This window comes from Poromitra crassiceps (assembly GCF_964638095.1).
Source record: "Poromitra crassiceps genome assembly, chromosome: 3".
In the NCBI taxonomy this organism is placed as follows: Eukaryota; Metazoa; Chordata; class Actinopteri; order Beryciformes; family Melamphaidae; genus Poromitra; species Poromitra crassiceps.
Genome location: NC_139625.1, coordinates 58057519 through 58073893, shown reverse-complemented (window position 1 = coordinate 58073893; position 16375 = coordinate 58057519). Strand labels below are relative to the sequence as shown.

General features: G+C 44.1%; 1 protein-coding gene across 5 annotated transcripts in view; it reads right to left on the bottom strand.

Annotated features, from left to right (window-relative positions):
- The window catches only part of abi2b (abl-interactor 2b), a 49420-nt gene that overhangs the window by 11103 nt on the left and 21942 nt on the right, over nt 1–16375 (bottom strand). For 3 of the 5 annotated variants that reach the window (XM_083633837.1, XM_083633838.1, XM_083633841.1), the window contains exons 4-6: nt 15634–15737; nt 6838–6984; nt 2335–2459 (exon numbers count right to left, since the gene is read on the bottom strand). In XM_083633837.1, the coding sequence (XP_083489963.1) occupies nt 2335–2459; nt 6838–6984; nt 15634–15737 (376 nt within the window). The remainder of the gene's footprint in view (nt 1–2334; nt 2460–6837; nt 6985–15633; nt 15738–16375) is intronic. The other 2 variants (XM_083633839.1, XM_083633840.1) reach the window with 1 other exon arrangement.

Here is a 16375-nt window from a genome sequence, read left to right as displayed (position 1 = left end):
ACAAGTCAAAAATAACTGGAATAAACATTTGTATAAACTGCTCCAAAGGTGTTTTGTGCACCCACCATACGGCTTAATAATTCTGCGATTGTTAGTAGGGCTGGGTTAAAAAAATCGATATATCGATATTGAATCGATATTCATGTGAAGGAACAAGTATCGATACATAAATCCCAGTATCGTTTTTTTTTAAATGCATTTTTTTTTTTTTATAAACATAGGCTATAATATTATAGGCTGTGTGTGGTAGTTAAAACATAGTTTCAAGTTGATGTTTATTTATGTTTGTAGTTGAAAATAAAACATAAATACTGTAGGCTACATGTGCATTGTGCATGCACCATGAGCCAGATGTACAGACCTCAAATCTGTTTGCACTATAATGTTTGTGAACTGGAAATGTTCATGAGCTGTATTTAATTTGATTTACAAAGCATTTATACTTTATGAAACACTGTTTACAACATGCTGCTGTTCAATGATTCTGTATAGTGGAAATCTAAATTTGTTTGGCTTCTCACAGAAGACTGTAAAGAAAGAGACAGAAGACTGTAAAGAAAGATAAGATGTTGAATGACTGTTGGTCATGTTTAAATAAAAAAGAATTACATGATGTAACTGCTTGCTTTATGGTCAATTCTTAATGTAAATATTAATATTTTTTAATAATGCACCAGGTTAGAGGGTTCCTTGTACAATTTACAGCATTAGTTCTTTGAGAATCTCTTCCATTATCAAAGCAAAACTGGTATTGTAACTAAAATATCGATATCGTATCGGAAATCGTATACCGACTTGGGACCTTGTGTATCGGAATCGTATCGTATCGGGAAGTCAGTGGCGATACCCAGCCCTAATTGTTAGTTCCTGGTATCTTTTTATTTGTTGAAATGTAGATGCTTGATTGGCAGTATGAGCTGTGGGACACAACCTGTGAAACATCCAGGGTGAGGGCATGCCTGGTGGGATGGGAAACGTCTGGGGAGGCAGGATGTGGGCGGGGACACTCACCTTGTGCGGGGGTGCCGGAAGCAACGGGGCCCGTGTTAGTGGGGGCGGGGAGCTGGGGAGGGGGCGGGGGCACAGGCGGGACCTCTACTGGGGGGTTGGGGGCCTGTGGGGGGCCGTCTAGGGCGGTGGTGGGGGGGCCCGGGGTGGTGGCGGAGTTGGGGGGAGGTTTAGCGGGGTTGGAGGGGGCGGGGGCCGTACCTGAGGCGGCGTCGGGGGGCGAGGGGGTCGGAAAGGTAGAGAGAAGATAAGGAAAGGAGGGAAAAGAGGGGAGAGGGAGGTAAAGACAAAAGAACAGTCAGAGGGGGAGGAAAGGGTTAGAGTGAAGATAGATCCAGGGTTCCCACATATGGTCCCTTTCAAAATACCTCACTTCTTCCAGACTTTAATTTCATGACCGGAGTTGAGGATTTATGTCAGTTGTCAGTGTGAAGAATGCCGCTGGACGATACGACCGTCAAGTGGGCCAGTGGTTTTTAAATCGAGTGCTATGGAGGCTCAAGAGTCAATAGGTTTTCATTCTCACCAAACACGACTACAGCAGCTGATTTCACCAATTATACAGAGCAAAAATATAAATTCAACAGGTTTCGGTCACATGTTTTAAAAAATAAAATAGAATATCCCAAAATGTATCCACAAACAGCTTACTACTCTTAGCCTGGGAAGCTGATGTGAGCTCATGTTTAATTTGCTTTGGCAGATGCATCTGGCCCCCATCCTGTTCAGACAGATTTCCACCTGACCTGAAAACGGTTTGGCCAATCACAACCGTTGATCTAATATGGGGCAGGTTTGATATGATGACTGACAGGGGAGCACGGTTGAGGAATTTTCATAAACAGCCAAGATGGCTGCTGCTGATGTAGAACAGTCTGTAGAATCCGCTATTGTGACAGACCGTATTAAACAAATTGGACGGTATATTTTCTCTAAAAGAAGAACAAACAATTTTCTTATCTGAACTGTAATGGAGTGATATCGCTGACATTGTTGCATGTTATGTTTATATTTTTGTTTGAGACTCTGGCTTTGATGGCAGTATGGCACACGACCGAAAATCACTGAACACGGCCGCATGCCTCCACAGCAGAAGAGTATTATATACTACAATTAATTAAACGGCAGTGGGTCGACAATTGTGCAAAATTAGCGGTTCTAGCTGTCAACGTATTTCTCCATACTTTTTCCAAGACCAATCAAATCCATTTCAGACTTTTCCAGACTTACGCAGGAACCCTGGAGACCGAACACAGATTAGTCACGCTAGTTTCAGGCACGCTGAGATCCAGGAAGAAAGCAGGAGGCGGTGGGGCGTTAACTGACCTGGGAAGGCGGTGGGCGGGGCCGGTGTCGGCACGGCGATGGGCACGCCCACACTGCCGCTGCCGCTGTTCTCCCGGCTGCTGCTGCGACTGCTGCTGGGGTGGCTGCCTCCGCTGCTCCCACTGCTGGTGGGAGGGTAGCACACACACGTCAGACTACATGCACACACTCACACACAGCCACACACCTCTGGTAAACACTGCATAGTTTGGGACTGTTGTTACATTCCTGTTCACATCACTCTACATAAAGGTTGGTAAGATTCCATTTTGCAGTCCCTAGTTACTAAGTATTTAGCCAGTAAATATATGGTAAATTATAGTTATTATTGAGTAATTACCACTGGTAAATATTATAAGTACGGTAGGTATGTTATTACCAGGCTCATATCCCTTGTAACTGGTTATTCTCTTTTCAATGCAATGAACACAAACTTTTTTTTTTTTTTTTTACTTTCCAGCTGTAGTTTCTGAGCATTTACCTACTTATTTACCAGTGGTAATTACCCTATAATATAGACCTACTATAAATTTACCATAATATAAATACTTAAATAGGAGGAAGGAGGAAGCGTTACGGAAGGGTACCGAACACAATACAGTACATCCATTTTGGAAAAATGTTGCTTCCTCAACTTCACACTATCAATCAACTTTTCAATGATATAGATGAGTCCCCACCCTCATAAGGTCCTAAGATGACTCCTAAAGTTAATAGCCAAGCATAATGTGCATTGCTTTTATTCAAGCAGTCGAGTGTCATTTCCCCCCAAATGGCGGACATCTCATTTTGGAGTGAAACTCTTCACATCATTAATCTTTATGATCCCGCCTCTCGTGTTCCCAACAGCAACAGAATGCTGGATGTGCAGCCGAGGCCGGAGCAGCCCCTCCCCCCCCCATCCTCCTGCCTTTGGAATGACCATGTCACAGCGATAAAAAAGCTGGAGCGAGCTGGAAGCCTCACCAAGGACACAAGACACTGAGCTCTGACAGGTGACGCATTCAAGACAAAGACATATATATATATATATATATATATATATATATATATATATAAAAATAAAATCACACATGTAGCAGACTTGGTGTAGACAGAAGAGAGCACATGGACTGAGAGATGGATAAAATGAGTTGTGGATGGAACGGTGGAGATAAAAGACTCGTGCTGAGAGGAGAGTCAGGGAAAATCATCTCATCTAGTAAGAGCCGGCCCCAAAAACAAAAATAAAAGTAATTGGGCCATCGGTCAGTGCCTATAAGTGGAACAGACGGGCGCACGGACTAAACTTTTCGACTTGTTTTTTTCTCCTCCCCCAAAGCCTGTGCTTTTACTTCTGTCATGGCAGGCAGAGGAATCTATGAATATCTCTGGGAAGAAAAGAGTCTCAGGAAGAAAATGTCAGCTCGTCTGTCTTGGGAGGATGAGCTGACATTGGGTTGACAGGACTGCGGGGGCGGCGCTGTCTATTTCATGACTATTACCATAGGAACCTGCATCTCGCCGTGCTAAATACAGCTCACAATCTCTACCTCCTCCTCTCTTATTTATGTGTGCGGAGAAGAGAGCAGGTACAGGTGGTGGATCTATACATGTGCATTCCTTGGGAGCTGGACCTCTGTCACTGTGGTGCACAAAAGGTGGTCAAACTTGTGAGTATTACAGGCCAGGGCTCCAGACTGCGACCATTTAGTCCCATTTCGCTACCATTTTTGGAGACAGTGCTACTACATTTTATAACTAGGAGAAGCAGTGCGATGTTATAAGGACCAGAGAGCTGTCAGTTTGTTCAAACGACGGCCAGAAGTTGCTGGTTTGCTGCTCAAAGTGAATAAACCCTCACGTTTTTACAGCACCACTGTCTGGTAACAGTCTAACCTTCCGCTAACTGTTGTTGTACGAACTTCTGTTGACTGGAAACTTCCTGTTCACAGCAACTACATCAACACGAGATGAGCCGGGTGCATCAGAATAAAAGCACCAGTGGTTCCGCTTTGATTCAATCAATCAATTCATCAATCAAAACTTTATTCCAGACTCAAGGTCCATATAAAAAGACATGCAACACTAAAAAGAATCCCTACAGACAGCCGCGGAAAAAAGCAATATCCAAATAAATAGTGCATTAATTTCATTGTACAGTACTTTATTTCACTTTATGTTTATTTATATCAGTACTTTATTTAAAGATCCCCTCCCGACATGTTTTAAGATCTATCTCGATGCGACTCTCCATAGTGGGGCGGCATAGCTAACCTATCGTTCATTTTGTGATAAAAGCACCAAATTTTGCAGATATGTCCATAGATATATTCTGAACAAAAGACATCGTCTTCTACATATATTAAGCTATTTCTGTGCCAAATCTGGCACTTTTATCTCTAAATGAACAATAGCTGCACTAATAGGCCTATAATGTACACACATAATATAATGAAGTGACCAATTACTTTGTAAAAGTCCATATAATTTTGAATTAGTATTTTTATTTGGTTCTCTGGCTTACTAGGATCTATATTATGTCTGGTATTGCATGTGGGGCCAATGGGATAGGACATGTTGACATACCGCTGGTCGCCATTTTGAAAAATGCCTGCCACGGCCACCAGGGGGCAAATTTGCGATGCCCCAATATCCAGTTTTGTTCAGAATATATCTATGAACATATCTGCAAAATTTGGTGCTTGTATCACAAAATGAACGATTGGTCTCATATATTGAGCTATGCCGCCCCACTACCATGGATGCTTGCATACAAATATGAGTAAGTACAATCTGTAGCTTGAATAAGAGGCATGTGAGCCGGGCGCAGCTTCAAAATCTGCTGTACTTCCTTTACTACTGACGTCACTGGTACGAGGAAGTACAGCAGATTCTGAATCCAGAGACAGATTCTGAACACAGAAACAGATTGAAAAACTAGAACGACCGCAGCGTGGATTTATGCCTCCGCCATTAGTTCATTCTTGAGTCCAAATCGCCATTTGAGGCAAATTGGAAGAAATTCCATCAAGGCGCTCCTGAGATGTTGTGTTACAGAGCTTGGAAATTGGGTGTGTGAGGTCACAGTGACCTTGAACTTTGACCTTTAACCATCAAAATCTAATCAGTTCATCCTTGAGTCCAAGTTGATGTTTGAGGCAAATTTGATGAAATTCCATCAAGGCATTCCTGAGATATTGCGTTAACAAGATTGAAAATAGTGTTTGAGAGGTCACAGTGACCTTGGCCTTTGACCACCAAAATCTAATTAGTTCATCCTTGAGTCCAAGTCAATGTTTGAGACAAATTTGATGAAATTCCGTCAAGGCATTCCTGAGATATTTCATTAACAAGCTTGAAAATGGCATTCGAGAGGTCACAGTGACCTTGACCTTTGACCACCAAAATCTAATCAGATCATCCTTGAGTCTAAGTCGATGTTTGAGGCAAATCTGATGAAATTCCGTCAAGGCGTTCCTCAGATATCGCGTTAACGAACTACAGACGGATGTACATACGGACCAGAGCATGTGAGCGGAGCGGAGTGGGGGGATTTTGGCTTGAGCGGGGACCAGAGTGGTACGGGAGCGAAAGTTGGAGCGGCACCGATCACCCGCTCAGTCCCGCTCCAGTTTCAATCATATGTTCGAATCAAAATGCATCGGTGCGTGCCAAGTGCACACCCACTATTTTCTTGCCAGCTGCTGCGAGACGAGAAGGAAGAGAAACGAACATGCAGCCGACTCTGCTGAGCTCATGTTATTTGTAGTGAGCAATGCCCATTGCCCAGGCGTTTAAACGCAAATTAAAACACCCTGGCCTTTTGACCTTTTTTATTCTTTTGAGCGGAGCGGAGCAGTGAGTGCGAGCGGGTGAAATCTGTATCGAGCGGGGAGCGGTCTGGAGCGGAGCGGCCGGGAGCGGCTGTGAGCACTGGAGCGGGTGGAAAGGGCCGCTCTGGGAGCGAGGAGCGGTAATTATCACCCCTCCACTCCGTTCACATGGTCTGGTACGGACATACGTACGTACGGATAATAAAAGGCATAAAAACTGACGTTTTTCACACTATATCCCGATTTTGGATAAAGAGCTGGAAAAGTGGTTAATTGGTTAGTGGTTGATTTTTCTCTCTCTTAAAGCACTACGGTAATTCACTTTGTGACTTTTTCCTTAAAAACTAAGTAAATTGTCTATTTATTACCAAAGCATTGACAGTTGAGATGAGAAAAAAATATTAATGTGTTGCTGTGTTTTTGTGCTGGCGCTCCCAAAATGTCCAGTAGGGAGCAGCAGTGCTACTAGTGTAAAAAGTGAGTCTGGAGCCTGGGGTGGGAGTACATGTGATGACGGTCTCTATGTTGGGAGGGCAAAGTGTCAGAAGGGGTCAATTCACAGAGGAAGAAGGGGCATGTTCTCTCATTGCTGCTGTTGAGGAGAGGAAGAAAGGGGGAGGAGGGGCGTGTTTCACAAGTGTAGAGAGGCATGCTGAGGAAAAAGAAGGGGGGGGGGGGGCGGGGGTACCTGTACGTGCGGTTCCTCTGATTAACAGATGCAGTGCGTGCAGGGCTCTGCTGGGGGGGCGCCATGTTGCGTGTCGGGCTCGAGACGTAGTCGTTAGGGACAACGGGCGGACGCACCGGCTCAAGCGTCCTATAGGGGGAGTGGCGCCTGCGAGAGGGTCAGGAGGGCATGGAGGGGGGGGGGGGGGGGGCATCCACAGAGAAATGTGGGGGAGGGGGGAGGGATGGGGTAGGAGAGCAAGAAACAAACAGGTGCAAACTTATAAAAGGGGGTGTGACATCGGGGCTGGTCAGGTGAGTCCACAGGTGTTGGAGGACGGCTCGCGATCGCTGCTGTCAGATAATAAATAAATAAAAACGCCTCTGCAAAAAGTGTGTCTGGAGTGAGGATAAGAAGGCCTACCGACTTATCTGCTGTGCTTCCATCCAACTATCAGAACATTATCTTGCCCCCAGACTTCAACAGAGCGCAAGAGTGACAGCCCACTTTTGAAAGGCTCCAGTTTTATGAGTTTTAGGACTGGAACCAAGCCAACCAACTACGAGATGAATCGTGACCATAAAACATTTGATTCGAAACGTCAATGGATAAATGAATGGGAAATTCACTTCCTGGAACTGTTGCGTAAGAGTAAGACTCTTACACTGAAGAGTAAGTAAGTGAGTCGTTCCTTGACATGTCGTGTGAAGAAGTGTTTGTGGAAGTGACAAAAAATAACAAATAAAAATCCAGATCCCAGAGAGGAAATCTGCGACAAACACCACTGAGACAAACGGCAGATGCCACGAAGATAGTTGTACCGATTGAGGTTGCAAGCCTTGTCATAAATCAAAAGCAGAGTAGCTGCAATGATGGAGTAATAATGTCTAAAGCCACATTGAATGTTGTGCAATGAGACAAAATATTTGCCTGACTATATCATGCCAACTTGCCAAGCTTATGACATTTACAATTTGTCAAATCCACTGTTATCACTATTTATCACATAATTTCTTTGACAAAGCAAGCCTATTTCTTTTTACATTGAGGAACTTGATACATCTACAGTACAAGGGGGGGGGGGGGGGGGGGGTAAAAAAGATCAAAGCAAGACCATGACTGATCCTCCATGACCTCCTACCAGCACACAAGTCTCTCTGGATAAGAAAGACAGCTAAACACCAAATTGAAGCAAGAAAAACATGGTATGGTGGTGTTGTTTTTACCTGACAGCAGCGCTGAGCTGAAGATGCCCTGTGTTTTGTAAGGAAAGGGGGGTGCATAACCCTGAGGTTTGTTGATCTAGGCCTGTAAAGATGAATTTCCCAGCTGACACCGTGGGGTGACCCAACTCTGAGCACTGTTGCTGCTATGGCAAAATGTTGCAATGGAAAATATGGGGCAGCCAGGAGTGTCACACATAGTCAAAAGAAGAAAGGGGGGAAAAAATCAGAGAAGCGTAAAAATATTGAGTGAGAAATAATAATAAAAAAGATGTCCGCCCATAGCTGCAGAGGGCATGTCATGGAAGTTTGGAGTTGTGGTCGACCGGCATGTGTCTTGGAGGAACAGGGACACGACACACGCACACCTTTCAAGGTCAAAAAGCAGGGACGGCCACACACACGGGTGCACACAAACTCATTCAGATACGCACACAATTCTGAAGGTCATGGAAAAGGGACACACACACACACACACACACACACACACACACACACACACACACACACACAGAGAAACTCAAACAGCACTTGACGGCCAGGCAGGTCTCAGGAGTGACACTGAACACAATGCTTTGAGCACAGAGTCCCTGTGGGATAAGAGAAACCTGTAACAGTCAGACAAACACAAGACACATCACTTCTCCATTTGGGATCTCTCTCACAGAAAACACAATATTCTCCACATGCAGCCCATAACCTCTATGCTCTATCCTAGTCATAACCTCTATGCTCTATCCTAGTCATAACCTCTATGCTCTATCCTAGTCATAACCTCTATGCTCTATCCTAGTCATAACCTCTATGCTCTATCCTAGTCATAACCTCTATGCTCTATCCTAGTCATAACCTCTATGCTCTATCCTAGTCATAATCTCTATGCTCTATCCTAGTCATTGACACTGAGTCATGGGCATGTGATCAGGGCAGGAAACCAATACTCGTCATCGGCCAAATGACAAACCACCCCAAGGTTTTCTGGGTGAGAAGGAGATGGATGTTGACATCTGAATGAACCAGAGGTCAAACGGCGGTCTGGACTAGCGGTGGGACAATAATGAAACTTTCATGTCACGATTATCTTGTCAAAAATAATTGCGATTAACGATATTATCATGATAAGCATCAAAATATGCTAAAATCTCTTAATGTGGCACTAAAACATACTGGAATCACTTTACCTTACATTTAATTAAGAAACAATTATTGGAGGTGCTGGCCCCCAGGGCAGACACCTTCCTCCAGCAAATGGCAATTAAAAGAAAAACAGGAAATCGAAAGGACTGTTAGCGAACTAAGTTAAAACGCTTTTTCAAGTCACTCGGGACTCAGGACGATATTCATTCTCATGTGACGATATTTACGATTATACAATTAATGGGAATTTGCCATGATACAATTATCTTGAATTGCAGTGGGACAGGTCGGCCCAGACGTATAATCTGTAACAGCGAGAGAGCCTGAGAAGCGGATCTTCATATTGTCTAAAGGCTAAATTATGCTCACCCTGCCGTGAAGGGCGCGGGGGTGGAGCGAGGGCCGGGCGCGTCAAATGACGTAAATTTGTTGGGCGTGGTTATTCGCTACCTCCGTCGGGTGCTCGCCTTGTGCCTGATTTTTTTTCTCACAGCGCGAGCAACGCACGCTTCTCTCCAAACATGGCTGCTTTCAAGCCACTGAACCCTGAACACTGAGCTGTGTTTTCGCCACATTTATTGACCCATGTGGTAGGCTATAAACTTTGATTTGCAACTGTTCGTTTTTAGTCATTTCACCAAGTAGATGTGTTGTGTTGAGAGCATTATTGAGAGATTAAAAGCAGCACAGAGTAGGCTATCAGGGCTGAGAAGTAAAACGGCTTTCAGTAAAAACAAGTTTGGTGATTCCTTCATGTGCTGATGTGCGGTCGTTTGAGAGTGAAAGCGCACTCAGTACTGCACATAATAGCGTTTCATTGCGACTTTTCACGGGCTGTTCTCCATTGTACAATACATGCTGATCACTTTCTGAGTATAATGGCATCAGCCCCAGCGCGAGGTCTGCACGGTGACTCGCGGAGACTCAGCTTGCTGGAGTATAAGAGCACCTTTAGTCTCAAGGCCAACACATTATTGTGGAACAGCGGTATGGGGAATGCGTCAAACAAGCGAAAATGAGGACGTGATCAGTGGAACAGCGATATGTGTGTGATACTAGAGAGCTAGTACCAACATAAATGCTGCATATGATTTCACTCACAAAGTAAAAATATGTTCACTGTGACCTTTTGGATCTTATATTTTACCTTGTAACACTCTGCTCTCTTCCTTTTATCCATTTTATGTAAAGGACTTTGTGTATGTGTGTATGAAATGTGCTATACAAATAAACTTGCCTTGCCTTGACTTGAGTGTTTATTATCACGATAGACGATATAATAATATACTTATTATCGCGATAGACGATAATATCGTATGTATAGAATATTGTATATTGTCCCACCCCTAGTCTGGACTGATGCTCATATTCAGCTGTTTCTTCGTGTGTTCTCAACTGGTAAGAACACCACACAAGAAGAGAGCAGACAAGTCCAAGCCGGAGCTAGAATCAGATTTATTTTGACTCCTAACCTGACACTAGGATGGCGGGTTTAAAGTCTGTTAGCTTCTAATTAGACAGTGTGAACCTGAACTAACCAAATACAAACATCTGAACTAACCAAATACAAACATGCAAAAAAGTCAACTTTTCAACTATGGTTCACACTAGAGTTGCAACGATTAGTCGATTAATCAATTACCGGTAGCCGATTGACAGAAAATTAATCGCTGACTATTTTTATAATCGCTTAATCGTTTAGACCAATTTTAAGAAAATTTTAAATAAAATATCTGATTCCAGCTTCTTAATAAATGTGAATATTTTCTAGTTTCTTTAGTCTTCTATGACAGTAAACTCATTATGTTTGGGTTGTAGACTGTTGGTCAGGACAAAAGGATGTAATCTTGTGTTTTGGGGGAAAAGTGATGGTCATTTTTCACCATTTTGTGACATTTTATCGACCAAACTAATTAGTTGAGAAAATAATCAGCAGATTAATCGATAATTAAATAATTATTAATTGCAGCCCTAGTTCACATCAACGAAAATAAACCGCAGGTGTGATCGCACCCCAAAGGGCAGGAGGGAATTTGGGATTTCCAGACATATAATAAATCAAATATATCCATAATACACCTCTTTCCATCCCAAGGCCACAGTGGTACATCCCAAAATTCACCAGCTCCCTCCACATATTTTAAAGCCAAATAGATTTTTTGAATAGAACCCCTTCGACTGTTTACCTGCCGAAATGGCCAATAGCTAGACAAACAGACGAGTCACAGTCAGTGTGCCTCGTGGGATTTTCCCACCCGGATTACTACGATCAAGAACAGTTGAAATTCTGAGTGTGCCCTTGGCTGATGATAGCCCTGCTGTGTCCTGGCATAAGATAATGATAACAGTCCCCGTGTCCTGGCATAAGATAATGATTATAGTCCCGCTGTGTCCTGGCATAAGATAATGATAATAGTCCGTGTCCTGGCATAAGATAATGATAATAGTCCCTGTGTCCTGGCATAAGATAATGATAATAGTCCCCCTGTGTCCTGGCATAAGATAATGATAATAGTCCACCTGTGTCCTGGGATAAGATAACGATAATAGTCCTGTGGTGTCCTTGCATAAGATAATGAAATAGTCCCGCTGTGTCCTTGCATAAGATAACGATAATGGTCCCCGTGTCCTGGCATAAGATAATGATAATAGTCCCGCTGTGCCCTGGCATAAGATAATGATAATAGTCCCGTTGTGTCCTGGCCTAAGATAATGATAATAGTCCCGCTGTGTCCTGGCATAAGATAATGACAATAGTCCCGCTGTGCCCCGGCATAAGATAATGATAATAGTCCCGCTGTGTCCTGGCATAAGATAATGATAATAGTCCCCGTGTGTCCTGGCATAAGATAATGATAATAGTCCCGCTGTGTCCTGGCATAAGATAATGATAATAGTCCCGCTGTGTCCTGGCATAAGATAATGATAATAGTCCCGCTGTGTCCTGGCATAAGATAACGATAATAGTCCCGCTGTGTCCTGGCATAAGATAATGATAATAGTCCCGCTGTGTCCTGGCATAAGATAATGATAATAGTCCCGCTGTGCCCCGGCATAAGATAATGATAATAGTCCCGCTGTGTCCTGGCATAAGATAATGATAATAGTCCGTGTCCTGGCATAAGATAATGATAATAGTCCCTGTGTCCTGGCATAAGATAATGATAATAGTCCCCCTGTGTCCTGGGATAAGATAACGATAATAGTCCTGTGGTGTCCTGGCATAAGATAATGATAATAGTCCCGCTGTGTCCTGGCATAAGATAATGATAATAGTCCCGTTGTGTCCTGGCCTAAGATAATGATAATAGTCCCGCTGTGTCCTGGCATAAGATAATGACAATAGTCCCGCTGTGCCCCGGCATAAGATAATGGTAATAGTCCCGCTGTGTCCTGGCATAAGATAATGATAATAGTCCCCGTGTGTCCTGGCATAAGATAATGATAATAGTCCCGCTGTGTCCTGGCATAGGATAATGATAATAGTCCCGCTGTGTCCTGGCATAAGATAATGATAATAGTCCCGCTGTGTCCTGGCATAAGATAATGATAATAGTCCCGCTGTGTCCTGGCATAAGATAATGATAATAGTCCCGCTGTGCCCCGGCATAAGATAATGATAATAGTCCCGCTGTGTCCTGGCATAAGATAATGATAATAGTCCCGCTGTGTCCTGGCATAAGATAATGATAATAGTCCCGCTGTGTCCTGGCATAAGATAATGATAATAGTCCCGCTGTGCCCCGGCATAAGATAATGATAATAGTCCCGCTGTGTCCTGGCATAAGATAATGATAATAGTCCCCGTGTGTCCTGGCATAAGATAATGATAATAGTCCCGCTGTGCCCCGGCATAAGATAATGATAATAGTCCCCGTGTGTCCTGGCATAAGATAATGATAATAGTCCCGCTGTGTCCTGGCATAAGATAATGATAATAGTCCCCGTGTGTCCTGGCATAAGATAATGATAATAGTGCCCCTGTGTCCTGGCATAAGATAATGCCAATGAAAGGAGATCAGAGAGCTTGCCATCTGCAAGATGTCCAGGGGTAACATGTCAAACGGCTTGCTTAAATTTGGCATTTTAATGTTTCAAACCCAGCTCGCGGACATGGTGGTTCTGTCACCTGCACTGCAAGAAGGACCCTGGCAGAGGTTGTGTTAGACTTGACAGACAGGGTCATAAAGATTCTGCCATAATCTGTTATTATTACCTATGTTAAAATGACAGACAGCCTTCAGATTTTTCTGTCATTGTTAAAATAAAATTGGTTGTTACGACCCGGCCTAGGGGAAGATGGAAAGATGGAAAATATTCACTTAACACGAACACTGGACTGCTTAGATTTCTTCCGGCCCTGGTCCTTTCTGTGTGGAGTTTGCATGTTGCAGTGTTTGCATGCGGTTTCCTCCCACAGTCCAAACACATGCAAGTCAGCTGGACTGGAGACTCTGTATTGCCTATAAAAATGTATGCGAGCGTAATAGTCTATAGCTCTCACATTAGATGCTTCACTGCGCTCTAAAACCCATTACTTTTTGTGAGCACACCAGCTGTGTTTAAACGCTGGCTCTCTCCTCCCTGCTTTTGGAAAACGTTTTTATTTTCAGAGTTTTTAATGAGCAGCGAGTGCAGAGGGATCCATGTCCTACATGAAAGACCAGTGTCCAGGGTGTTCTCTGCTTTCTGCACAATGCATGCTGAGATAGGGTCCAGCTTTCCCGTGAGAGGGTATGGAGAATGAATGAATGAATGAAACAGTCTCATAGTATTTCGTGAACCAAAAGACACAGTAGTGGCAGTAGCTCCCAGTGCCGCCAGTTTCAGAGGTATAATGCATTTGCATTAGGGATGCACCGATCGATCGGCACGTGACCGGAAATGGCCGATTTTCACGTGATCGGCCTCGATCGGTGATCTGTTCCGGTCACTCTAAATAGCCGATTCTGTGAGCCGATTTTCACATGACGTGCGCGCACCCCAAAGCACCGAGACAGGCACCCAGCCACCACACCACACACGCCAGCATACCTTCCTCGTTGTGGATTTTTTTCACCGTCAGTGAAGTAGACAAAGCTCGCAGTTTGTCACACATGCAAGTCGAAAATAAGCCGTGGAGACAGAGGTGCGGCCGTGTCCCGCTCGGCTGGAGTCCAGTCAGAGCGGCTCGCTTCACCTCACTGGCCCCTCTCTCTCTGCTCTCTCTCCCCGGGAAGCGGTGCTCCAGCAACCCGCCACCGCGCACAGCCGGCTTGGCGAGGTGAACGCGAGCATTGTGTCCAGTATAACCAACCATTCCCCGACCTGCTTTTCCATTCCACATCAGCGCTGCTGCCTCAGCCTGTCAAGTCATGTTGTAACGTGACGTGGATACAGGAGAGACTATTTGTTTCGTATTGCAAATAGAACGACATGAGAACGACGGACATAATAATAAAAATGCATCGGACTCACAAGTGTGCAACGTTTTCTGTGCGTGACGATATTTTTTCGGATGGCAGATAAAAATACGCATACCAAACTTCGGACTGTGTGTAAACTCCGCCTGATATTCAGACTGAAGATCGTTACTGTAACTCATAAACTCATTTCCCCTCTACTCAAGAGGACTGGTCTGGAGCCAGGCTATAAACTCCTTGTCCATGGATCATTTTGATGTTCTGTTGTACCTGTTTTCTTTTGGAAAAGTAAATGCATGATAGCTGTGGGATATAGGCTATTGGATTTAATTTAATTTTTGTATTCATTGTATTTGCACAAAAAAGCTCTGTCCACTAGCCAACCTGGAACACTTTTATTTTGAGATGTGTTTGAGTGAGAAGGTCCTACTTCATGCAAATGATAAGAATTGTTTATTTGTTTATTTGGATCCCCATTAGATGTAAGAATTGTTCTATGAATCTTAATTTTTAAACAAAGTTACAAAAACGTTTGTGTAAGCTGTCAATTGTTGTTTTTAGAAAAAAAAATCGGAATCGGCAAAAATCGGTATCGGCAAGTCAGACTATTCAAAAATCGGAAATCGGAATCGGCCAAGAAAATGGCAATCGGTGCATCCCTAATTTGCATGTGAGCAAGTAAACATTATAAAGCCAAATATTAGCATGGAGTTTGGTGTGAAAGTCTCTGCTACATCAGGAGAGAAAGAGAGAGTGACACAAATCTGCGCTGGGGGCTTCCTAGAGAGGGAGACTCCGAAGCAGCGCAGATTATTAAAAAAAACTAGAACAACGATGAAACATGACATCGAAATACATTTTAAATCACCCCGAGTACACTAATCAAACAAGGAGATAAGAGAGTAGTGATGAAACTGAGAGAAACCAGGCCCGTCTCTGGAGCTTGTGCTTACTTCAGCAAAGCCACAAACACACAGCTACAGTATGAAAGACGTAACTCTGGACTCCTGGCGTCTGTCCGCCCAGCAGCCCGCACGCCGGCGCACTTTACATACCCAAGGGTGCCCTTCCCTGACATGGGGGGGCTGGGGGGCTTCTGTGTGGGGGGGTTGGTGCGAGGGAGTCCGCCCGCTCCGGCCTTCATGTTCTGGGCGCTGGCCTGAAATGGAGAAATGTCGGTTAACCACAGCACGTATGAGGTGGTACACAAAAAACACAGATAAAAACCTTCACTAGCCAAGTCCGTCTTTAACAGAGTAAGCAATAGGCTTGCTGCGGTAGTCAGTGTTGCACGGTGGTCGGAAATACAACGATTACTTTACTTGCCCACCGACACGCTCGTTTCTCTGTTTTTCCAACAGCGCAGGACATCACACAGACCAAATCCAGGTCATGCAGTCAGTCAGTCAGTCAGTCAGTCAGTCAGTCAAGTAACGCTTAGCGTGTAGGTGTTGCTTCCTGAGATGGCTTCTAGTTTCCCGGCTGGACGGTGTTTGGACATTCGGGCCAATCAAGATGCTTAAACACGGGAAACTCCACTCAACCGGGACGCTGGGTGACTTTAAACACGCCGGGCGACTTTAAACAAACGTGCATTCAAATGACAAGCACAGACGGTTCTGAGCTGTGAAGCTGAGAGGTTGTGTTGTGAAAATGTCGAGAAAGAAGAAACTACCTACATATTCTTTCCAATTTTCAACTCAATGCGAGTACAATGTGTTCAAGTGAATTCAACTTGTTTGTTTCTATGAAGTAGCAGCAGTGACTGATTCACAGCTCACCTCGACGGGTTAGCTT